Raw genomic sequence first — 26,417 nt, 5'->3', positions numbered from 1 at the left:
TTATCACTGTATTTGGAGATCGTGTTTTTACCCAAATATATTTTAGCTTTGTATATTGAAAGTTCTTCACTGTAAGATTTGGGGAGTAAGAACAAAGCAAAAGGCAGCTGGATAATACATTTTTTCTGTACTTCAAATTAAGATAATGTTTTTGATTTTTTTTCCAGGTCGTCATAAGGAACTTTAGGACTCTTAAGTAAGTCATTTCATAATAAACTCTCTATTCAGAATAAATGAAGAAACACCTAAAAATAAAGATTTTAGGCATGCTGTCTGTTTCTTCTCTTCCTCTTCACATGCTCTAAAATTAATATAGGATACAGAGTCTTTGATTTATAGATAACTTTATTTAAAATGTCCAAAGCCATCTAATTTAGAATTATTTGAACTTTATTTTGACATTTACACCATAATCTGCAAAAGAGTCGAATGTGTCAACTTGTCTTAACATAGGTGTAGAGCATGGGAAACAGGTAACACTATGCAATATACCATAAAGACATTTCATCTGACAAAATAAAGCCATGGGAGATGTAGTAGAAGATTACAAGCAACTAAGATGAGAAGATTAAGAACAAAAAATAGTAATAAAATAAAACAAACATTTAGAGGCAGGCTAAGCATGCAGAACAAGCAAGAGAGAGTGTATGTGAAGAAGAGACAACTTACATGGCTGTTGAGAAGAGAGCTTCTGTGAGTGGACAGACCATCAGACTTTTGCAGTGTCTCAATCGCCATTTCAATCTGATAATAGATGTCATTAAAAAAAGGACTCAAGACGAGATAGTAAAAAAGCCTGATCAGAGAAGTTTTGACAGATTGCTTACAGATCAATAGAAATGCCTGCTTTATGCCTAGCTAGGGCATATGCTCTACCAAAAGGCCTCATTCCAGAGTCCCAGTGAACACAAACCTCCCCAATGCAGCTGGAAAGGCATTTTGCTTGCATATATACTGCAGGATCAAAGCATCAAAGTCCATTTTACCTTCCAGCCTGCTCAGGAAATTAAATTAGTAGATTTACTGGTGAGCTGCACTGAAACAAAAACAACCCTGACTGAACAAAAATATCATTAACCAAAAAAAAAAAAAAAAAAAAAAAAATCCCTAAACAGAATTTTAGAAAAGACCTCCTTATGTTTTCCCTTAACTGTATTAGGAAGAGACATTCACAGCTTGCAATAAGAACTGAATTAGAAACAAAACTTCAGCTCTTTGGAATCAGAGAATCAAATCACAAATCCAATTAATTCAATAGTTTTTCCACCATTAACTTCACTGGGACAGGACACCACCCTTACTGCTGCCAGCACCCTCTGAACATCCCCAGCTGTCAAAGTAAATGGAAAGTCAGGAGTTACACAGACTGCAGGATCCAGCCTTTGGAAAAGCAGATTTGTTCAGATTTGCCTTTTAAAATGAAAAGCGAACACAGCACTACCAAAATACAAAGTAGTATTTCTTCAAATGCAAACATACGAATACTATCACATCCATTCCCATTCTTTTTTAATATCAATGGATATTTTGATTAGTTTGATAATGACAGCATTAAAGAAAAAAAATTAGAACCTAAGCATAATTTAACTGGGCAGCTAGAAGAGCAAAAACAACAATGAAAATGACAGAGACAACAGGATGTGCAATAAAAAAAGGCATGCAATTAATTAGCTACATTAAATGGCCAAAATGAAAGCAATGGAAACCACCACTTACACTTTTAAAACCATTTATCATTCTCTGTGTAGACCTTTCTTCAATAAGCCCTGCCTATCCTACTTCAAATATCACACCGTAATATTAGTGTAATAATTTATCAACATTGGCTGAATTTACTCTCTGTATAGCAGAAACTGAAAAACACTACAGTTGATATTTGAATTTACTGTACATATACAATCAGCTTCTCCCTTTTTTACAGGACAACTGACAAGCATTTTATTGCAATAACTGTGAGGAATCACTTCTTGTTTCTGTCATACAACTGTTCATTATTAGCTACAGAAGCCTTTTTTAAAAAAGCACATTATTAAAAATACAAAATTAGTATATAAGAAGTAAGAAAAGATATTCCTACATGGTAATAATGATTTGGTTTTCTTTTTAATATTCTGATTTTGTCTTGCTTTGGTGGAAAATACTATGAGATCAAAGTAGGCAATCACACAAGAAAGATCAAATTTTAAGAGCATGCCATATGATAAAAACTACAAGCTTAAAACTTGTAAGGTCAACTTACAACCACAGCCATAGAATTTTCCTTCTTAACATAATGCTGCGATCAAACAATGAAGACTGTAAACACATTTAAATCCTAATTCTGAATCTTGGATTACTTGTTCTACAATGCTTAGTCCACCGTGGAACTACAGCACTGAAGTTACACTTCCTACTGCACATTCCCACTACTGCACTACTCTCCTTTTGTTGTTGTAACTTGTGGCCTTGTTTGTTCAGAGAATCAAACTGTTAAAAAGTAGTAGTAATTGCTCTTAGAAAGAAAAGTGGTATTACAGCTGACACTCATTCTTTGCTGCCACATTGATTCAATGTGTTTTGGTGCTGCACAGTGAGAATAAAAATAAACATTTTTCTGCCATCCAGGGAATTTTTGTTGGTGAAGTTTCTTTTAGATTTCACTAGTATGAGCACTGAACACAATCAATCTGTGTTCACTTTTACTGCATAGCATCAGCCAAGCAGTGTTAGTCACCACTAAAACATGTTAATTACTTCATCAAGCTCACTAAAGTACGTGATCTATATTTAGAATGAGTCTTCATCATACTCTATTATGGCAAGCTTCAGGAGAAATTTTTCTTACTACTAATTATTTGGTTGGGTTTAATCTAAATTTTGATAAAATGAACTTCCTGCTTTATTTGACAGATACATACCTCTAACGACAGAAACCTTCCTATGCAGGCTATATATCACTTTTAACTACTTCTGAGCATAAAGTATGTTTGATTTGAGGTCAGATTTTCTAGGCACTGAATTATTCATCTTGCCCTTTCTGAAAATTTCTGGCTACTGCTTGTTTTCCTCTATTGGTGATCTTCAGGGCTCAATTCTAAGGTCAGTTCTATACAATATTTTAATCGATGATCCAGATGCAGGATTCGAAGGCACCATGAGCAAGTTTGCTGAACTGGGAGGTGCTGTTGATTTTGTGGGACAAGAGGCCTTGCAGGGGGATGTGGATAGACTGGAGCATTGGACTGGAGCATTAGTGCCATCAAATTTAACAAGAACAAATGCCAGATTCTGCAGCTGGGACAGAGAAATGCCATTTCTCTGGCACAAGTCTAAACTGCGAGAGGAGTTGCTGGAGAGGAGCCCTGCAGAAAGGGATCTGGGGGCACTGGTCAACAGCAGGATCAACACAAGTCAGCAAAGTGCTCAGGCAGCCAAGAGGACAAACTGCATTAAACACAGCATGGCCAGCTGGTCAGCAGAGGTGATTTTCCGGCTGTATTTAGCGTTTAGTGTAGCCTCATCTGGAATACTGTGTGCAGTTCTGGGTTCCACAATTTAAGAGTGATGTGAAGGTCCTTGAATGTGGCCAGGGGAGGGCAACGAAGCTGGTGAAAGGGCTGGAAGGCATGTCCTGAGGGGAATGGCTGAGGACTTTGGGCGTGTCTAGTTTGGAGAAAATGAGGCTGAGGGGCAACCTTATTGCTCCCTACAGCTGCTTGAGAAGGGGAAATGGAAAGGGAGGTGCTGAGCTCTTCTCCAGATATCCAGTGACACGATGCATGGAATGGTTCAAAGCTGCACCGGGGGGTTTAGACTGGACATTAGGAAGCATTTCTTTATTGAGAGGGTAGTCAAACTTTGGAACAGGCTTCCTAGAGAAGTGGTCAGTGCCCCAAGCCTGTCAGCGTTAAGGGGCATTTGGACAATGCCCTTAATAACATGCTTTAACTTTTGGCCAGCCCTGAGGTGGTCAGGCAGCTGGGCTAGATGATTGTTGTAGGTCCCTTCCAACTGAAGATCAGTAACGCTGTGGGGTTTATTATGGTACTTTGTAGATAGAATATGAGAGTCATTTTAACACTTAAAATTAAATTCTGCATAAATACAAAAGGAGGACTGATGCCCTTGCATTTTTAGCAATGTGCAGTGAGAGATTCCAGGCACAACTAACTTCATGTACATCTGAAATGCTAAATGGCAACAAGAATTACACATTCATTTATTTGAATATGTGATTATTCTTCTCTTAACAAGACTGAAAACTAATTATTAAAATGTTCTGACTGATAACTGAAATGTACACTTCCACTGCAACTCCAACTAAATCATGATAAATGTTACACTACTGGTAGGAACAATAATCAGTCTGTATAGTAACATAAACATGTTACTAAATTAGAGCATGACAGCTATGAAAACTATAATTGCAGACTTCTCCTTCAACTAATTTGCCGACTAAAATACTGCCTTATACTCTGACACAGTTATTAATAACAAAGGGTACTTCCTGGGGTTAAAAATTTCAACAGAATGATCCCAGTATATGCATCTGAAATCCTACAGTGTTCAGTCTTTAAGTGGTCTACTGATTGGGAAGTTATTAACTGTTGCTAGTTTATGTCTCAGTATTCATTAACATGTTACTAGAATAAAGAAATTATGCATAATAGTCTCTGATACGTACAGCTAGACATAGCAAACACCTATCTCAAAGCCATGCTGAAAATAAAACCTGCCTGCCTTCTTTTTAGTATGAAGAAAGAAATAGTAGTGCTAATTAACTAACAATTCAACTAAATAACACAAAGTATTTACAGTATGTTGTTCTAAGGAGGTCAGGACATAAGAAAACAATCCACAGAAGTTTAAGCCCCGAGGTTTTGTGATTAATCTGGATATCATATAATTCATTTTCCTTACCTGTTTGCATATGCAAACCACCCTCCACCAGCAGCAAAGCATGCAACTTTACATGGTATCTTGAAATTCAATACATTGTTGCATCATGTTCAAAAAAGATAGCCCTTGTCTTTATCTCCAGAGGCACGTCCCATTCACTATGCCTTTTATCTACTCCCAAAGGTTTGCTCTTTTAGGCTTTAAAGGAAGTGAAATTCTAAAGGAGCTTTCATCACATGCTTCATTATGAAGGAATTTCTAATTCATCATATGTGTACAAGACTAATTTGGTACAGCTAGCTAAACTCTGGGTATGTGCAACAACTGTGCTTACCTAAATAAGGTATATACACATCACAAACTAACCTGACCTACAGGATAAATAGAGTTGGGGCTTTTGAAAATGTGACACTTTCATTCTTTTGGTATGCCAGAAATATTCATTATTTACAGTGGCTTTCAATTCTGTTTCAGGGCAGAGTATTCATGTATATTGTACTGTTTTCTGAAACTTATGCCAGAAGGTTGTATTAGCCAGACAAGCTTGCCCAGGAAAAAGAAGCTTAAAAATTAAATAGCGTTGTTCACACTAGGAGAACTCAGGTCTAGCCTTTACAGCTGGAAGAATTATAAGATATGCATCCCTCACAAACACACAAAGCTGTAGCAGCACCTATAAACAGGTTCTATGAAATTTTGCTCAAGACATGAATACTGACCAAAGAATTTTATGTTCTGACCAATGATTATATGGAGTTAATACGGGGGGAAAAAGACACCTAACAGCCATAGACTGGAAAAATAAAAAAATATTCCCAGTTTAGATCAGATTACTTTCTCCTCCACAAATTTTCAAACGAAACATTACTGCCCATGTTTATCTTCCTTGCTCGAAGTTCTGAATAGATGGTCAAACCGACCCATTCACCATCTCTCCCCTGAATCATTCTGTTATTTGTATACCTCATCTCTATGATATACATCTTCAAACAGATTCTAAACTTTTTTTCCTTTTCCACATATTTAGTACAGATACTTATATGAAAAAAAAAATGAATTAAAAAATCCCTCGTCAAGATGGTCATAAGAACTTTTAGAACAAATATGTTTCACCTAACACTGAAAAACACGTGGAAACACGTGAGAGTTACTCACACCAGAAAATTAGAAATGAGAAACTAAAAGGAAAGTTTATTATTATTATAAAAAAAATTGAAAACATTTATGGCAAGACAGCCTTAGAGAGAAGTAGACTTGCCATTTTACAACAAATATGTATTGATCAGAAACAAAAAAATCCAGTTCTTTAGAAACATAATGCCTCCATACCACTGCTAATTGGACTGTTACGGAGACATCAGTGACAAGTCATCTTGCATTCACCTTATGCATTTTCAAATAAAAGGAATTAACAGCAATTCTTCTTACGAATTCATAGATACCTATTTTTAATTACAGAATCACAGAATGGGTTGGAATGGGTAGAAGCTCATCTAGTTCCAACGCCCCTGCCATTGGCAGGGACACCTCCTATTAGACCAGGTTGCCCAAAGCCCCATCCAACCTTGAAGGCCTTGAACACTTCCAGGGACAGGGCAGCCACAACTTTTCTGGGCGACCTGTTCCAGTGTCTCACCACCCTCATAGTGAAGAATTTTTTTTCTAATATCTAATGTAAATCTACCCTATGTCAGTTTAAAGCCATTCCCCCTTGTCCTGTCATTACCTGCGCTTATAAAAAGTCCTTCTCCAGCTTTCTTGCAAAACATTCTGTTCCTTCCAGCATTTTTTAATCAGTAATTGGAATTGCTACATTGGAATAAACTGAGTTTCCAACAACACTACATCTTGATTTTTAATATACAAATACCAGAATAAATATTCACTTGCCAAAATGGGAAACAATCCACGAGGTACTACAGGGCTTTTATGCAGAAAATACTCCAAAAAGCCAGTGACTGAACGCTAAAGCCAAACTGTCTCAGAAACAAGGAGGATAGTCAGGTGAAGGCAGAATACAGACAGTGTAGGGGTGGCTGGCATTAGCAGGGTCATTCTCCCTCTTCCCCGCATTCCTTGTCTTATGAAAAGGGCACAGTCTCAACTCAAGACATTCTAGTGGAGCAGCAAACCACTCAAAGGAGCGGACACGTAAGTTATTGTAACCACATTGCTAGATTGAAACCTCTAAAGACAGATAGGAACCATGATGCTCCACAGCTCTGAAGGAGAAATCAAAGCAGGAGGAAAAGTCTTGGAGGCAGGAGGCACAAGATCCACAAATCCTCTAAGCTTCCCACCCCTCCAGTTAATTCATAATACATAAATGTTTTTAGCAGTAGTATGATTAACTATTCTTATAGTTCATTTGAAAGAAGAAAAAAAATATAATCTGCCTTCTTGTATCTGGAAATGGATGCGCTTTTCCCCCACACACACCAAAAGATGTCACTGTGCTCAGTTGAAGAAGTTATTAGTAAATGTCTTGCCAGTGTAAGAGGTCAGACCAAACAATCTAACAATTCTTTGAGCATAAAAATCTGTGCATCTCTGACTGGATCAGAAATGGTTTGGTTTATGCTAAAATGTATCCATCTAAATAAAAACTACCAAAAGAGTTTGAGAATGGAGGAGGAAAAAGTTCCTCTAGCAAGAAAGAGATTAATAAATAAAATCTCATCTCAAACTATTTTCCAAATGATAACCCATCCACTTTTAACGGACTATTTAAACGTTACTTTTTGTTCTTAAAATAATTATAATTCTTCCACTAAAATTATGTTATCAGGATATGATATTTACACTGGGCCTTGCTGTTGTTGTTGTTCTCCCTCCTTTAATTACAACACATCTTGCACAGGTACCATCCCTTCCTTAAAGTTAAGAGCAAATTTTGCACACTGTGCTTAGTACCAGAAGTTCCAATTTGTGTTGATACCTTATGTCCATATTAATTTTGCTTTTATTCTCATGCACATCTAGATTTGCACTGAAAAAGGATAAATTTCTCCAGCAGCATGAGTGGAGACCTCCTTTTGTTGTTGATGATGGATGAATGGCAACTGTAATTGCAGATCAGTTGTAAAGCTTGTTAGAAAACAAGACTAATAGATGGGAGCCTCTTACTGGCTGACAATTTATTACTAGAAACTACATGAATTTTTGAACCTTGTGATATTATGAAATATATTGATTAGATAAACCTGTTTCATCACAAGAACAGTCTTTAGACATTTACATACAAAAAAAAAAAAAAAAGGTTGTTTAGATTTCATTATTAACATGGCAATCCGTTTTTCCAGTTAGTCTCTTTTAAGTATAGCTGCCCCTTCTTTCATGATAGCTGACAATAAACCTAACAGATAACTCTTTCATACAGGTTTCAATATGCAAAATTATTTAAAATAGACATCCAGCTAGGGTAAATCACTTATTGTTCAACGCAAGTACAATTTATTCTTGCCAATCCACATATATTTACATGAAAATGGTCGTTTTGGAAAGCTATTTATCTACCTAATATCTTATATAGAAAGTCTTATAATCTGAATGCCTTTCTGTTTTAGTGAAAAAATCCTTTTTAGTAGGTAAAGAAGTAGTTTAATAGTCCAGCAAAGGATATCGTACAATTATTGTACAAAAAAAGGAAGAAGCAATGAAACCAATGAAAATGAAATAAGTAATGAAAATACTAACAAATGTTCTAACATGAACCATGAATGTATATATGTTGAAACAGTTTTAATAGTGCACCATTCTTAATATTTTGCTATAAATACACTGCTGTTGCCTACTATAGCTTAAGCAGGACAGCTTTCTTGTATGAATGTTTGACAGAAATTGAAATGAATGAAATCTTACAATCAAAGTATTAGCTCTTTACTAAACCGGAAGCCGAACTCAGAATCACATTAAACCATGAAGACAATGAAGTGAAGATAAAAGTAAAAAGTCTCTGAGCCTCTTCTATTGAATTCTGTATAAATCAAATAGCAAACCTGATGAAAAGTCAATTAGTTTTAAATTTTGGGTTTATCTAAGACAAAGTTAATGAAATTGACTTATTTTATACATTTGACCTGAAACTGTTTGGTTTGTTTCTTTTAACTTAAGCTAGATGTATCAGAAATAGATAACATCAATAATATAATTAATTTCTTTGTTACAGAAGGCAATGATTTGATCAGTGAAGGTGAATAACAACAAAACAAATGAAGTTAGCAGTTGAAAAGAGTGAAAAGGACTAGTACCTCTATGGCAAAAGAAAAGAAAGCTCGTGATGATCACAAGTGTTAATAAGTAAATTGTTATTAATTTCTATAGTCTTTGTCTCTATATGAAAATTCTCCAAACTAATTCAAAATTTAGAAATATTTTCCGAGTATTACACTAGCAAACCAGCCTGGATACATTATTTTGATGACTCTAATAAATTTGCTATACAAGAATGAAAAATATTGTAATGGTTAAGATCAAATGAGAATCACAAGTGAAGCAAGCTCTACCTATCTAAAGTGCAATCCAAATAAAATACTATGTTGCTCTATTCTGTTTAATTATGCCCTCTAGTAAAATTAAAACAGACTTGGTGCTTTAAAATTACAGTTTAAGCTGAACCTTTTCTGCTTCAATTAACTCTTGAATATTTCACCTGAGCCAGACATACCAAGAGTCTAAAATTATAAAATCTAAAATCATGTTGTGCCCCACTTCCTTAGCAAGAAATGTACTTCTAATATATTTTAATGTCTCATACTTACAGAACTATACTATACATAATAAACAACACCTTAAAAAACAGAGGACGCTATTTTGATGTTAAAAACGCAATTTAATGCTTGTAATTTAATTAGCAGTATTTTTTCCTGTCTTAAAGGCAAGCTAATACAGCAGTATAGAAGTTACTTGGAACAACAAAAACAGGCTGTTTCATTGGCACATGAAGCAAGAGAAAGATGTTGCTGAAAGTATGAACCTTAGATATTGATAAATTTTGACAAATTTTACTTCTAATTTTGAAAAAAAAAAATCAAAACAATTTTTAAGTTGAAAATATAGCACGGAGTTTTAATACAATTCAAATAATTCTAGGATACCCAACTTCAAGGTACATCTACTGCTCTTCATTTGTGTTTACTGGATGCATTTAAGCCTCACTTGATTTCATATTCAGTTAAGTATTTCCATTGACTGAATAGTGTTGCTCGTGAATAAAGGAAAACTTAGAGCATGATATGTAAAACACAAAAATGCATTTGTTCCTATTTGATTAAGGAGAAAACTAGCATGATCTCTGAAAGAGGAAATATTTGTACTGAAATGTGGAATAATTTAAAACAACTAAGAAAAATAGGAATATTGTTACCATTAAAGCATTTAAAGAAACATGACTTTTCAAAATTCAGCCTACCTAGAAGACCTATTCCTTACTTAGAATCATAAAATCACAGAATGGTTTGTGTTGGAAGGGACCTTAAAGATCATCCAGTTCCAATCCCCTGCCATAGGCAGGGACACCTTCCACTAGACCAGGTTGCTCAAAGCCCCATCCAACCCGGCCTTGAACACTGCCAGGGACGGACCATTTACCACTTCTTTTGCGCAACCTGTTCCAGTACCTCGCCACTTATGCCTATAGAAAATTATCTCTTTTGCCTGTGCTTGGCAGTCATAAAGTCAGGTGAAAAGCTATTGAAATATCATCCAAATAAGTAAAATGACAAAGTACTTTAAAGGAAAAAAGAAAACAGTAAGCTTAAAATCTTGATTTTAACTAAATGAATCTGAAGAGGAATGATTCTTTTTTTCCGCAACTCTGTTCTACTAAAATAAAGTAAAACACAGGCAGAAGTTAAAATACACTTTTTTGATTTTGTAACTCAAAGATAAGATTCTCTGTTGCTAGCTGAAAGATCCCACTATGTTACTGATACTTATACAATTCATTAATTGCAACCCTTTACAATATATACTTTCAGAAAATAATATTACACAGGTTTTGGATTAAATAATAATTTTTTATATTGTACAGAAACCTTGTATTTATCCATACCACCTTTGTATTTATCCATACCACCTTTGTATTTATCCATACGACCTTAAGAATCAAAATAGAGACTTTATCAGATCATCCAAATTATCCAATGCTATCATAAACATTCATCATCATTCCAAATAGAAGAATATCAGATTTTCACTCATTACCTTGAGTAAAAATAAAGTCCCCTTTGAGTATCGATGAATCTGTATTGTTAATGATGCTTTATCTCCCTCACTATATTTTCCAACTCTTCCTCCTGTTATGTTTCACAGTTCTCTTCCCTATTACTTCCAAATCTCTACATCCAGACTAGAATACCCAGAAGAATTAGGTAAAAGTACTCATTAGGGCTATGCAGCAAAGCTAGACTAGGTATAAGCCCATTTTCCTAACTGAAATACAGGCTAATTGAGCAAGCTTTTACTGGCAAGTTCTGTGTTTAAGTGATATTATCTACCACAGTTGTAACAGAATGAATCTTTCTTCAGTACTGTAACACACTTCCACCATAAATTTTTAATCTGGAATAGACCTTGGAAACATACCATAGGTTAAGCAAGAACAAAGTGTCAAACAGTAGTAGCTAAGTATTCTGAACAACTGGAAATATTTTGGAATAAGCTACCAAGCCTACACTAGTATTAAGCAAACAAACCAAACAAACACAGGGAAGTTACACATGTAACTTTCATTATTTATCATTTACATCTAACATAGTTGTACTCAACAACACTGTGGTTTTCTTAAGTGTTCAGAACAAATACAAAATCTTAGTTCCTAACCTGACAAATATTCAGCTCAGACAAACTATTATGTGAGCATTCCCAAAGCATTCACTGATATTACTTGAATGCAAAAATTTAACCTGTGAAATGTAAATATCTGCAAGCTGTCAATGGAAAGGCCTGCCTTCATGTTTCAATTTGCACAGTATTTTTACTCCTGTATCTTACTTTATATACTTAATACTTATTTTACAAACAGTACTATGTAATACTTATTCTGACAACTCAATATTGCTATACATTCTGTCACAAAAACCTTGACAGTCTGCAAGAACATCTGAGTAGCTAAGAAAATAGTCTCAAAGATTTTGCATCAGTCTGAAATACTTACTGTCGCTGGGGAGGCCCGTGTCGTATGAGTCACTGAATGACCAGAATTTTCCATTGAATTGCCAATCAGATAGGTCCCTCCTGAGCTGCTAATGAGTTGTCCTCCTGTGACACCCATTTGAATCCCTCCAGTGCCCACCATGCTATGGGATGAGACCACTGTTGTCACCTGTGCAGAACTTCCTTGAGTATCGAAATAATTTCCCCCAGTGTTCTGGCTGTACATCTGGGTTTCTGTGTAAGGATAAGTTGTTGATCGGCTTCAAGAAAAGAAAACAAAAAGGAAAAGAAGTTATTTTTATTGCTCATTTAGCTGAGGGAAATGTTATAATTCTAGAAATTTATGTACAATAGCTATAACCAAATTAAATACGATTAGCAAACAATCCCTGCCTCCTCAGAGAATAACATTTAATCAAGTCAAAGCACTAAATAAATCATTCAGTGACAATGTTAAACCATGCATCCACCAAACCTTACAGAAAATCTGTCAGTCTTACATTGAAGGGAAGAAGGAAAGGGAAGTATGACAAAAATTGAGGAGACAGGCAGAAAGAGCTCATACAAATACTAATATATTGCAAAGCAATTTATAAAGTTCCATTCTTTTAATCAGACATTAAAACTTTGAATTTTAGTCAGATGTCACATATTTTGCACACTGTGCATGTTGCAACATTTCAAAAAATTGATACAAATGTCAGCCAAGAGAACCATATGTTCAAGAATCCTATGTGATCTATTGTTTTTAAATTCATTAAAGTTCTTGGCTGAAGCTTGAAATTCTGAGTTCACTGGTATTTTCGGAAATGCCATTATTTTTGCAAGGTGAATTCAAAACAGGACATGAATTCACATTATGATGAAAGAAAAAAGAACATTTAAGAAATAAAACCAAAACAGAATTATGACTTATAAAAAGGTCACAAATATGAAAGAAGTTAAAGATATGCATTAGTAACATTTTTAAATCACTTTAAACTCTGAAACATTCATGCCTCATTAACCAGTTTACCCTAACATACCATTCAGCTATTGAAACCTTCCAACATTTTTTCATGTTCTTAATCATGCATCTTGAATCACTACTCTTCATAGGTTACATTTTGAATGTGCATTTGTTCCCATGTACTAAATTTTTACCTTCAAATCAACGTATTTCAGATTTGTTAAGTAAATAGCATTCATTATTCCAAAGGCCAGATTCCTCATTTTGGAAAAGCCTGTTTGGAAATTGTATCCTGTTTCATGACTACTACACTTTGTATCTTGGCAAGCATAATGACAGAAAGGTCAAAATGTAAAAACAAGTCAGTTTACTCAAACAATAATTTTGTTATTTAAGCATAAAAATCCATAATACTGCTTGCAATCAACAGGAAACACTACTTTGAAATTCAAAGTTTTCTACTAACTTGGAGCTGCATATGTTGAGATACACTTAGTCCAAGTAAATAAATTTTAGAAGTATGATTCAGAGAAAACAGAGAGGTGACCAATCTCTGTGTAAGTCTCCAATTTATTTAGTATAATCAAACAAAACACAAAATCATGCAACACCACGCAATTAAACGAGTTCAACAAAAAAATACACTTTTCTCCAAAAACACAACAAAAGGAGGAAGCAGCATCCAAGTTTTATGAAGTAAGCTGGTGATTAATATACCTATCCAGGAATTTGAAGTCAGTATTTTTTTTTTTCCCTTTATATAGGCAGGGATTAATTAGTTTCTTATCAATACAGAGAAAAGGCCATGGCAACTTACTATTTGTTGTTATGGCTTTTTAATTAAACTTACACTAGACTAATTAGTACACAATGGGCTCAGAGAGAACAATTACTTCTTTCGCTCTAGTGAAGTAAACTTTTACTTTTAAATAACTCAAGAACATACAGTACCTTATCAACAACCAAAGTCAGAACTTTTGTTGTATTCACACACAGTTTCTCCCTCCCTCTTCAGAGACTTTGGAATCTCAAAAACTTTAATTTTAAAATCCTAAATGTTTCATAGCCTTATACTACATTATTTGCTCTCAGCCCTCCTTAAGCTACTTAAAAATTTTGCTTTTTATTTTGAGTATTTCAAAAGCCTCAAGATCAGCTGCAGAAATGCCTTTCAGTCTACTGAAAACAAAAGGGACTAATGCCCAAACAGACAGTTTAATTCATTAACATTTCTTTAGGAGAGTTAAAATCAGTTATCTTTGCTTTGTAATAACCTCTGTATGTATTTAGGTACCGTTCGGTTCCAATTAATCTGTTTTATCAAGCCAAGGTATCATTGCGATACCTTTTGATATCATTCTGGTATTGTTTATCTTATGATAAGCAAGGTAACTGCTAGCAAAGCTGGTGTCTTAGAATTACAGAGTTTACAGAATGTGAACAGAGCTATGCAGCGGAGGACAATTTAGGAACATGTAGTAATGGAAGGTCAGGGGAAGCGGTTCATGCAAATGATTATCAAAGGACTGAACACCGTAATTTCTGCCAAAAGAAGAAAGAAAAACTTGGTATCAGTATCAGGTATCAGTAAGGAAAGGAACAGAAGGACAACACCACTGTTGACAGTAAAAATAGACATGCCTAGAAGAAAAAGACTGTCCAGAAGACGTGAGGAGAACAAGTCTCACTTGCAGAAGTGGAATTAAAGAGGCGGTTCTTTAAAGCAATGCAAACCCCACAGAATGCTCAAAATTTCACAAGAAAATTACAGCACAGACTTTGTGTGTAACAGACAAAAGGAAATGCTTGTTTTCTTTTACCTTGTTTAGACCTGTAAATAAGGACTGATTGTTTCAGAAGACCTATATCTGCATATAACAGTATTCCTTATCAATGGATCAAGAGCAATCATTGGGGTACACAAGTGTACATGCTCCAACATAAACACACTCTTCCCTTTGTTCTAACAACCAGCAGTTTCTTCTAGAACACCTGATTATTGGAGATGATTAGGCAAACCTTCAGCCATAGAGACCAGCAGGGTAATTAGAAGTGAGATAAAACCATAACTATTAAATGCAATAATATCTGCAACTTAGCAAAGAGCTTTTTAATTTAACCGAAGTACAAACAAATTCATCTGGAAATTAAAAAATGCAGCTGGATTTGAGATGATGCTTTGAAAGCAGTGACTCAAAAGTTTTAAGGTCATTGCATATGATAACATGACCTCTCAACATCAAACTGTAGCAGAGGAAAATAAGATGAGATATCCTTTAGACACATACACAAGGGATAACTTGAAATAAGGAACTTCCCCATAGCGCTTGTAGCACAAACATGCAATACTTTCTCAGATAATCTGTCATATACCATGTAGTCAGTTCTTTCCCATTGCAAAGGTTGTAAAAGCCCTCCTGGCTCTTTTCTTTAACAGTTGCATATAAAGATGACCTAGGGACTAGACTCAATGCAACTAAAGTCTTCTGTTTTTTTTATGAGAACATCAAGATGGTATCCTGTGGCATGAGATACAAGGTAGACAACAGAATCTAATAGTTACTCCTATTGAAACACTGTGAAATTCAGTGTTTACTAGAACATGGCATTAGAATGTTCATTACAGTTACTAATAAGTTTGAAGTCTAAGTAATTAGGGTGCAGAATCCTAGGTTTCCAGAAGGTTGTGCAAACTAGATGATGTTTACCCTGAAAACAAGTCAAACAAAGTCAGACACTGTGTAAATTCAATTAGATTAAGCAAGCCCAGAACATGTGTCCAATGTTAAGATCTCTCACTGGAAATTACTGAAATCAGCATGAGTTGGAGTAGGATTGCAAGGTACAGTAGTTCAAGGCATCACCTATTACGCCTTATTGCTTACATACATTTTATAATGATTTGAACCCCCAGCACTACCATGTAAATTAAGTGCAATGTTTCGCGCTATATTACAGACATTAATGCAATGTTACTGAGCTTAACTTTTAGATACACTTTTGTCTCTTCAAAGAAAGGAGACAAATAAAAACAGCGGCACAGAAAGAGTAAACCTTGTTGTTGCCCTCCCTTAGCTTTCAGTGTGCACATGCATACATTCACACATAAGAAATAATTCACGTTCTATGTAAATGTCAAGAATCTGATCTATTGACTACTACAAATCAGTGATCCTGCCATGCCATCATGTCTCGGGCTTCTTACATAGGCTGATCATGGCCACAGATTTTCTCTGAGCAAGCAGTTGATGGGACAGACTCACTTTTCCTATATTTATATTTGCGTAGTCCCCTACAGGCTCAGGGTGGTTTTATTCATGTCTTCGAAATATCTGCCTTGTTGAAAGATTTTTCCGTCATTCTGTGTTTTACCCAAAAAAACCCCCAAAAAACCCCAAAACAGATTTATTTCCTTTCCCAGGAATTGAGAAATGCAGAGTGTATTTAAACAAAAATTCTCAAATCAGGTTAGAAGTTCAGGCAGTGCAGTTTATATTTATTTTCATTAGATTTTAACTTGAAATTACATTCTACTAACTTCTGTGTCTTGCAAAATAAGTAATTAACTACTGAATTCTAACCACTAGCTGTAGGCACTGACTTGGAAAATTCAAGTCTTGGGTAAAACGTACATAAATCTGTTTTTTTACTTGAACTTACATATATATAAGTACGTATATCTTTTATACTGTAACTTGAAATACCAGCATCCCTTCACATTGGCTGTACAAGAAGAGCATCTTAATTCAAACAAGAAAACCATTCAGTATAATTAATGTATTTTTTTTTATTTTTCTGCAATTCAAATAAGCAAGTTACATAATTATTATTATCTTACTCATCAAGTAATAACCTCAGAATTATTCTTGTGAGTTTTAGTAGAGATTATGTACATAGTTTAGTAGGCAGGCATACAAATATTTTTCCACTGTCATTTCCATATTGAAAGTTAGCCTTTTATAGTACTTAATTAACTAAGGAATTATTTCATGGGATATAAATATGATAAACACTAGATGAAAACAAACATTTCAAGGTACACTGTTATTTATAAAATTTACCTAAAATAGAGTTGCATTATTCCATATAAAGAAACTCTTACTAGTCACATTCCAAAATTAAAGTAAATATGTTACTGACAGTAATTCATTATCAATAACAAAGAACTGAGATCTTCAACACTCTGTGCAAGATATTTTTCCACATGGAAATAAAGCATTAAAAGCACACTCGATGCACAACTGCAGGAAAATGCAGTAAACCAGGCAACAAAGTAAATCACAAGAGAAATCTTATGAATTATATTCTCAGGACCTGTAAATTGGACAGGCAAAGGAACCTTAGTTACAGACCTCTAAAAATTCAGATGAAGTACTGCAGACCTGTCATCCAAGAAACCTGGTATTGCCACTGTTAGGAACCTGTCACAGAGTTTGTACTAAATCTGCAAGACGTCAAGACTTGAGTTTGTCAGGCTTTCTTTGTCTAGACTTGTCTGTGCTAGCCTAGAGCTTTGTCCTAGCTTAGCTCTAATAGTAACTGTTGAACAATCAGATAAATGTTACTTAAACTGTCTCCACTTTAGCTTAGCTTTCTACGATTGTGTGGTATGAAACCCCTTGTTAAAATGCTAATGCATTGCTCTAACTAACAGACAGTAATATCAAATAGCTATTAGGTGTAGATTAAAAATGTAGCAAAGAGGATCATGAGCTGGAGTGACAATATCCAAGGAGTACCCAGCAAATGTAAAACACGCCATATACAGTAAATTCAAATGTAACACAGAAACGGAAATCAATGAAGAACAATGCAAGGACTGTGCTAGGAAACATATTAACATAGCTGCAAGCAGACATAGTGTGAGTAGAGAACCCCCCTACAAACCACCATATTTCTCCAGGCACAAGACCTGTGATGGTGGTAACTTGCTGTAACCCCTTCTCAGATGGGAGCCATTGACCCTAGTAAGAACAGGGGTAGTAAAAGCGTAAGCATAATGTCAGAGAAAAAAAGATGGATACTAGGAAGTACTAGGAAGGTAACAACTCTATCAATAATGATTCTTTGATTTGACAGTTGAGATTTTAATTAAAGTAATAGCAAATTCTTGGTTTTGCATACAAGTTATCTTTTGCCCACATAAACCACACAAATAGTACTAAAAAAATCGGTGAAGAATGTGATTTGGGCACAACAGCAATTCTTGGACAATCTCGGCAATTAAAACCCTCTTTGCCACACCAGAATTATCAGGTAAATGGCTACATTTGATTAAAACATTACAATTAGAAGAAAGTTCATGTCTATATAGGGGACTCACTTGGCTTCTTAATACAGGCGCAGCCATAATATTCTTTTATCTATTCTAAACTGCCAGATAAGCCTGTACATGCCATTGCAATAATTGTGCATTTTTGTTTCAGTATAGAGTGACATGCTTGACAAGTAAAATTGTTATTAACTAGACACAAACATAGATAACATAATTCAAATATTCTCATATTATACAATATATGTGACAGGTTGCAAGTTACACCCCTTGAATTACCATTATGCCTCCAATAATAATAACACCAAATAACTTTTAAGTGTAGACAAATCATGTTACAAAATGCGTGGGAAGAATCATGTTATAAGAATACAACAGTTACATTTGACAAAGACTGTGAAAACTGACAAACTTCTTATCTTTGGACTCAAAAGGTTCAGGTAACTTTCCTCATATATATTCTAACTGCATCCTTTGTTGTTATCATATATGGACTTAAATCAGTGCTAGTTTGCAAGTGCTTTTTTTGACATGAAAAAATAATTCTTTCATTAGATCTGCTGTAACTTTTATTCCAGAGATGCCTGTACACTAAATTAATGTCTTCACCCTAACTACTAGTTGCAGCCTTCTTATTCCATTGCTAGAGCAATACTATCAACTTGATAGGTTATGGAAGCACCCTGTATCTGATATTGAGTTATAATTAAGATTTTGATTTAGCATTATCATAAGATAAATCAAACATATAATTATAGGAAACCAACCCAAAAGACAAACAAGTGATCACTCTAGTCAATCACATGATTTACAAACCTAATTCTATTTTCTGAAAGTGAAACAGACAATTTCTGGAAAGGGAGTAACTGGACAAACTGCCTGATACACAATTCTGTGAATCTGTCAGGATCTACAAGGCTCATCTTTCATAGATTTCAGTATGAGGTGTCCCTGCCCATAGCAGGGGGTTGGAACTAGATGATCTTTAAGGTCCTTTTCAACCCTAACCATTCTATGATTCTATGAAGAATGGAAAAAGATGAACTGCGATCTGAACACTTGCCTAAATATTTTAGCACAAGAGTCTGGCCTCTGTGCTTCTATCACAACAGAATTCAACGGCAAATAGAAAACCAATTCTTCAATTTCTGAAGGAAGCTAGCCATCAGCAACCTAGCAGGCCATTCTCCCTCACCTATCAAATAAATAGCACTGTGGCATGTAATACATAGAATCATAGAATCATAGAATGGTTTGGGTTGGAAGGGAATTTAAAGATCATCTAGTTCCACCCCCCCTGCCATGGGACACCCTCCACTAGAGCAAGTTGCTCTAAGCTTCATCCAACCTGACCTTGAACGCTGTCAGGGACGGAGCATCCACAGCTTCTCTGGGCAACCTATGCCAGCACCTCACCACCATCAGAGTGAAGAATTTTTTCCTAATGTCTAATCTATTCAATAATTTTCATTTACATAATCTATATAAATGACATTTTTCCGTTCTTAATCTGGAGTATAAAAGTATATGAGAAAATATGTATATTTATGTATATTTCACAATATATAGTCTTAAAAATTCTGAGTAGAAACACAGACTTGTCCAATTCTCCACGAATGAAACCATAATCTTTAGAAAGGTTAATGTTCCCAAAATAATTAAACAACGATTTGCCTGTTCACAACAACACAGGTAAATTTTTCTTGTATAGTAGGGAAAGTCAATCTAGGTTAGGCTCACCTGCTAAGGAGAGCTTTCTTACTGTATTAAGGAAGTCTTCTGTATCCCACTGACTGATTCTGCAGAAACTGACAAAGTGATTTTATGATTCAGATTTAGAAACACATTAAAACATGGAAACCTGAAGGTTTGTATGAAGCCGTCAGTAACATCTGGCTCTGGTTTTATGAAGGACTGTAAGCAGTCATGTAATTCATATCTCAAACAGTGCCAAGTATGGGCCCACAGCTCACGTAAGAATTTACGAAAAGAGAAACCTGAATAATAGCCTATATAAGAATGACCTCTTCTGGAGGCTAAGAGTGTTGTGGTCACAAGGAAGTCATGCTGCCACTGAGTGCTGCTGTATGGGTCATGCTAAACTTTGATCTGAGTCAAACGCAGCAAGTGGTATACTATGATTGATATCCCTAACACATTTTTCTTGAGCCCTTTGGCAGCAGAGTGCAGGCTGCAGTTTTCTTTCACTTGGAGGGATATCCAGTATACCTGGAATCGACTGCCACAGGAAACAGAGAAACACAGGAAACAGAGCGATAGTATTTGCCACGCTCCCTTTTTTCCTGTACATGTTAAAGACTAGTTTTGGCTTTTGCAGTTACAAAAATCTAGTAACAAATACTCTAACTGCGAAGAAAGAGGCCCTGCCTCCAGCCAGGTGGAGGAAAGGGACAGCTGGGTTTACTGGACTGTGTGGTTTGACTGCCTGGCACATCAGCCCCACAGGACATAGCTCAGACCATAGCATTTGGGCCAGTCTGAAGGGGGCAAAGTGTGGAAAAATATGCTTTACACCACAGCCAGGGACCATAGTCCCATACTGGGTGCCAAAAATGACTGTTGTGGTTTAACCCCAGCTAGCAACTAAGCCCCAAACAGCCGCTTGCTCCCTTCTCCTCTGGTGGGATGAGGTAAGAATCAGAAGGGTAAAAGAGAAACTCATGCACTGAGATGAAGACAGTTTAGTAAGTAAAGTTTTGCATGCAAGTAAAGCAAAAGAAGGAATTAATTCACTGCCTCTCATGAGGTAGTAGCGGCAGGCTGGTGTTCAGCCATTTCCAGGAAAGCAGGGCTCCATCACACATAATGGTTACTTGGGAAGACAAACATCACTCCAAACATCCCTCCTTCCTTCTTCTTTCTCCAGCTTTCATTGTTGAGCATGTCATACAGTCTGAGATACCCCTTTGGTGCAGCCCCAGCCTACTCACTCGCAGGGTTGCATGTGAAGCACAAAAGGCCTTGGCTCTGTCTAAGCACTGCTCAGCAAGAACTAAAACATCCCTATTGTTATCAAGACTGTTTGCAGCACAAGTCCAAAATATAAATACAATACAAAACACAAGGCCAATAGCAGCTGCTATGAAGAAAATCATCTCTGTCAAAACCAGTACCACAAGGAAGTCTAACGTCTATTGAAGATACATTGTTTAGGATTTAAAAGTGAAAACAGACAAGAAAGTATGTGAAAAATTGAGTAAGCAAAATGTGCTAGTAGAAATGACCAAAGTATGCTGCCAGCGTTAACATAAGAAGTCTCTGATCCAAATAATATTGCTGTTTTGAATCACTTTTGGATTACCATCAACAAATAAGTACCTGCAGATAATTAAGAAGCTTTCTAAATTTATTTCTTTCCAAAGTCAGTAACACAGCAAAAATGGTAAATGAAAAAGAGAGGTAGAAAAGCTTCTTTCCAAGCAACATGATCCTACTTTGATGTCTGAGCCAACTTCTAAGCTGGTGCTGCTCCAAGTCAGGGATTAGACTAGATAACCTCCAGAGGTCTGGTCAAGCCTAGATTATTGTATATTTCTAATCTTACGTATTGGAGAAAGGAACCTGATGATGCAAAAGCATGTTCAGGGAAGCATGGAAATGCACAATAATGTGCAGAAAAGAGGCTACAGAAACAGCAAAAGGACACAATGTTACTCTCCTTCTTCTACCTTTCCTCACTGCTTTGGAAAAAAATACTTAATTATATTACTACTTTCTTTAAATAGTAACTACAGCTGCTGCAGCTTTATATGCATTTGCCGCTAGGATTGCAGCCAGGAAGACAGAAGGACTTGCCTTCTGTCCTGAGGACAGAAGCTAACAAAGTACATCCTACAGACAGAATCACAGAATCATAGAATGAATTAGGTTGGAAAAGACCTTTAAGATCATCAAGTCTAACCGTTCTCTAGCATTGCCAAGGCCATAAACTGAAAGGTACTGTTGTACCTTACATGTAATTTCATGTAAATCCAACTAAAACAATCACAAGAATTCTACTTACACAAAAAATATGCCTCAATAAATTAATATTTATAAACACTTCATAAACAGTGTGAATTCATCTTTTCATCCAAAAAAACTATTTTGACAATAAAAGAGCTTCGATTGAATCATTTTTACTTCCATCTTAGAATACACTAGTTGGTAGAACCTAACTGAAAATATGTATTTAACTTCACAATTTAATAAAAATTCAAATTCTGATAATTTGCCAACTTACATAGCTCCATTAGTGTAGACTGTGTCACTTCCCTCCACATACTGAACCTGGGCAGGGTAGACATGCTGTACCTGTTGCACCGGCTGCACTTGCTGTACCTGAAAAAAAGAAACAACAGAAATTTGGATGTATGTCATAGCAATGGCAAAGGAAGCTCCTTTTCTTCCACAATATCTGTGCCATAAGACTGGTAAATGGAGCCCTAACACTGAAGATGCCCGCTCATGGAGCATACATACCTTCAGTGACAAAGACACAACTAACTGGAAAGCATAATAAGGATGAAATGAAGTATAGCTATGCTTTGCACCTAGCTGAAGAATTACATTTACTACGGAATAAAGTATCATTTGGCCACATGTATGCCTTTTCTTCCATTTCAGTCCTGAATAGGACAAACCTTAAATGACAGCTCAAAAGTGTTGGAGAAAGTTTAGAACAAAAGTTTGTACTAAGTTGATTTAGCTCGTTTAAGAGCTTTGATCCACATACACTACAGTGATATGAGCTTTTTTCCCAGTAGTGCTTTGATCCAGTGTACAATTACAAAATCATAGAATCAACTAGGTTGGAAAAGACCTTTAAAATCATCAAGTCCAACTATTACCCCAGGACTACCAAGTCCACCACTAAACCATGTCAATGAGGGCCGCATCAAAACACTCAAGCTGAGTAACCACTTCCGCCAAATATTATCAGCTATAACAAACTCTGACAAAAACTGGTTTTACATCAATGACCTAAAGAACAGATGGCAGTAAGGCATGGCTTATTTTCATATATATTGCTGAAATGGCATGCCTCTTTTGTAAAAGCACACATAGTCATAAACCAATTCCTTTGATTTATATACTATGTAAGGAAGCTCCAGGTTATGCAAATTTTCTCTCCATTATTAATTTTTTTGCCTTCTGCCACTGTAACAATTAAGAAATCCATATTTTACCCTGCCATCACTTAGAGAAGCCATACTTTGGTTCAAGAGCAGGCCAGAATCTAGAAGATATAAAAGGACTTTACAGACTTCACAGCCCAGCACAATTTTACCCAAGGAACTGAATTAAGAAAGTGACAATGCACATATTTAGTAAATAGATTTAACATAAGCTACTCTTACGTGACTGTCATTGATTTTCTTATCAATCAACTTCAGCATTATCAAGTTGGTCCTAACAATTGCAAGCACCCAATGAATCTGGGTTTCCTGCATTTGATGGATCATCTTCAAGACCTCTTTGTGAATACCCTATTTTAATACCTTCAATTCTGCTGTATTTTTAAAAGTTCTGTAAATAACCACATTTTTCCTAGTCTTATACAGTATTGACTGAGACTATGAAAGGAGAATCTAGATTTTCACAGAAAACTTCTCTTAGGTTGACATTAAAGCCTGAATTCTGAAACAAACCCAAAACACCCAAGGTTTTGAATGCAGCTATACTGGCATGATAGAAAATGAGATGTTCCTACCCATTAACAGCAATGAAACACAACATGATGGTTGAAATATTTATTAAAATCCAAAGTTTTATGATTTCCCACATGAATCACTACATGTATTGGGGGTCTACAAGAAATCTGGAGAAGGACCTTTTACAGGGACATGTAGTGACATGACAAGGGAGAATGGCTTTAAACTGAGCAGAGATAAAGATTAGGTATTAGGAAAAAATTCTTCACTATGAGGGTGGTGAGACACTGGCACAGGTTGCCCGAGAACCTGTGGATGCCCCGTCCCTGGCAATGTTCAAGACCAGGTTGGACAGGGCTTTGAGCAACCTGGTCAAAGGTGTCCCTGCCCATGGCAGTGGGGATGGAACTTAAGATGATGTTTAAGGTACCTTCCAACCCAAACCATTCTATGGTTATATGATAAATTCATATCATAGAATAATACAATAGTTAGGATTGGAAAGGACATTAAGATTATCTAGTTCCAACCCCCTGCAATGGGCAGGGACACCTCACACTAGACCATGCCACCCAAGACTCTGCCCAACCTGGCTTCGAAAACTGCCAGGGATAGAGCATTTACCACTTCTTTGGGCAACCTGTTCCAGTGCCTCACCACCCTCACAGTAAAGAACTTTTTCCTTATTTCTAACTTGAACTTCCCCTGTTTATATTGCAATAAATTGAGAAATATACCTGAAATACAATTTCTCAACTTAAAAATACTTTAAAGATGTTTTCTAATTATTAAGGTAATGTATAGCTGTGTACATTTCCTCTCCTAATAATATTTAATTATTTAACAGAAGGATTCAGTTCTCAAAGTCAAGACAAAAAACTCTGATCCAAATTATGCATGTTTCTAGGCTTTAGAACAATTTTTTTTAAACTAAAAAACATAAATACAGTTATTTTGATGTCTTTCTAAAGAATCAAACTACTTCTATTTCTATTACCTTTGACTCCACAACTTTAACTCAAATCACAATTTCATGCAATGGGCATGATCCAAATCCACTACCAGAGAGTTATGCCTGTAAGCTTGCTATATTCCTACCTGCCAATTTATGATAAACCCACCTACTCATGAGTTAACTGGCTAAAATACGTATGTGCTTTACTGAGAAACATGTGCAACATGGTAGGTTTTGACTCTAAAAGCATTTCTTCCTCTTGGATAACTAAAGTTTTATGACCTTTAATCAACAGAAGGGGAGTCACTGTTGATCAGTCTACTACAGAGAACCAAACTGATCTACTTAACCTATACAGATAGAAAACATCTTGAAAGCAGGCATCTTTGTTCTTAAAACCAGTAATTTGTCTCCTGCCATGTAACGGATATGCTCAGTTTTCTGTCCCAGTAGTACTGCTGGCAAACAGTGTGGAAATGATGCTATTGTCAGTATGAATTAAATGTTCTTGTCCAACTTCTCCCAAAATGCACTTCATTCTGTATTCACACACACCGGCTTACTCCCTATTAAAAAAATCCACACTATTTTTCTATTATAAAGGAAATGTGATTTTCTCCATGTAATCTGCATACTGACAAAATGGAACAAATACAACATTAAAAACTTCCTATTCCCATTCTATACATTCTATTTATTCTCCCATTATTCTTGGATACAAGCTTCTATAATTTCGAAAACAATAGATTCAGCACAGTGCAAGACCTTTACCACAGAACTGAGAGGATACTGCAGAGAAAAAGTGGTGTAAAGTATATCAAATCTCAATGTCTATTGGACAGGAAACAGAAAAATTCCAAAATGTGCTTATTTTCTGATTTGGAACAACAAGAACAAATTCATTTTATCCACCACTACTACTAGGAAGGTCACGACTCTTCATGCAAATAAAGTAACTCATCTTTTAAAGCAACATTTAAGAATGGATAGACTAAGCACTATTATAATATCTTATATACTTTCATAGATCAAAATGTCTTTCCTTTAAATTTTAACGATGAAGTTCAATACAAAGGAGCCACTGAATCAGGTTAGTTTTTTTCCAGTAATAAACCAAGGCAGTTTATAAAAAATTGTTATTTTGCTTCAGCTTCTCTGAAACTCAGTAATGCTATGGTTAAACTGATTATAGTGCCCAAGGAAGCTTTAGTGACTACATTGTATTGCAATGTACGTAACAACCTTAAGGTAGAGAAAGCTAAAGGTAAATATTTTTCCTGTAAAGCTGTGACAAATAAAACAAGTGGCCTTTAGGATGGCGTTGTATATGAAAATTCTGCCATGCAGAAAACCTTTGTTATATCTCCATTACTAATTTTATTTTCTATTTTACTTCATCTGGGCAAAAATATTTTAATGGGAATTATTTCTAGTGCCTCTGGATTTTCTTTTTACTCTTCAATGTCAGGAAGAAATTAACTGCATTTATCTACTTTCTGTGAGCACAAATTACTTGAAAAGAAGTTGGTTTTGAAGAAACAAAACACCACCAAA

The 26,417-nt window shown here is 35.6% G+C and overlaps 1 protein-coding gene across 5 annotated transcripts in view; it reads right to left on the bottom strand.

Moving 5' to 3' along the window:
• RFX3 (regulatory factor X3) overlaps nucleotides 1-26,417 on the bottom strand; it is a 121,683-nt gene that overhangs the window by 35,246 nt on the left and 60,020 nt on the right. For 4 of the 5 annotated variants that reach the window (XM_030512194.2, XM_030512197.1, XM_030512196.1 and 1 more), the window contains exons 3-5: nucleotides 22,498-22,595; nucleotides 12,035-12,293; nucleotides 670-744 (exon numbers count right to left, since the gene is read on the bottom strand). In XM_030512194.2, coding sequence (XP_030368054.1) covers nucleotides 670-744; nucleotides 12,035-12,293; nucleotides 22,498-22,595 — 432 coding nt within the window. The remainder of the gene's footprint in view (nucleotides 1-669; nucleotides 745-12,034; nucleotides 12,294-22,497; nucleotides 22,596-26,417) is intronic. The other variant, XM_030512195.1, reaches the window with a different exon arrangement.

The sequence above is a fragment of the Strigops habroptila genome, chromosome Z (genome assembly GCF_004027225.2).
Source record: "Strigops habroptila isolate Jane chromosome Z, bStrHab1.2.pri, whole genome shotgun sequence".
Lineage (NCBI taxonomy): Eukaryota > Metazoa > Chordata > Aves > Psittaciformes > Psittacidae > Strigops > Strigops habroptila.
The sequence above is the reverse complement of the archived record's forward strand: the minus strand, read 5'-3'. Positions and strand labels throughout refer to the sequence as shown.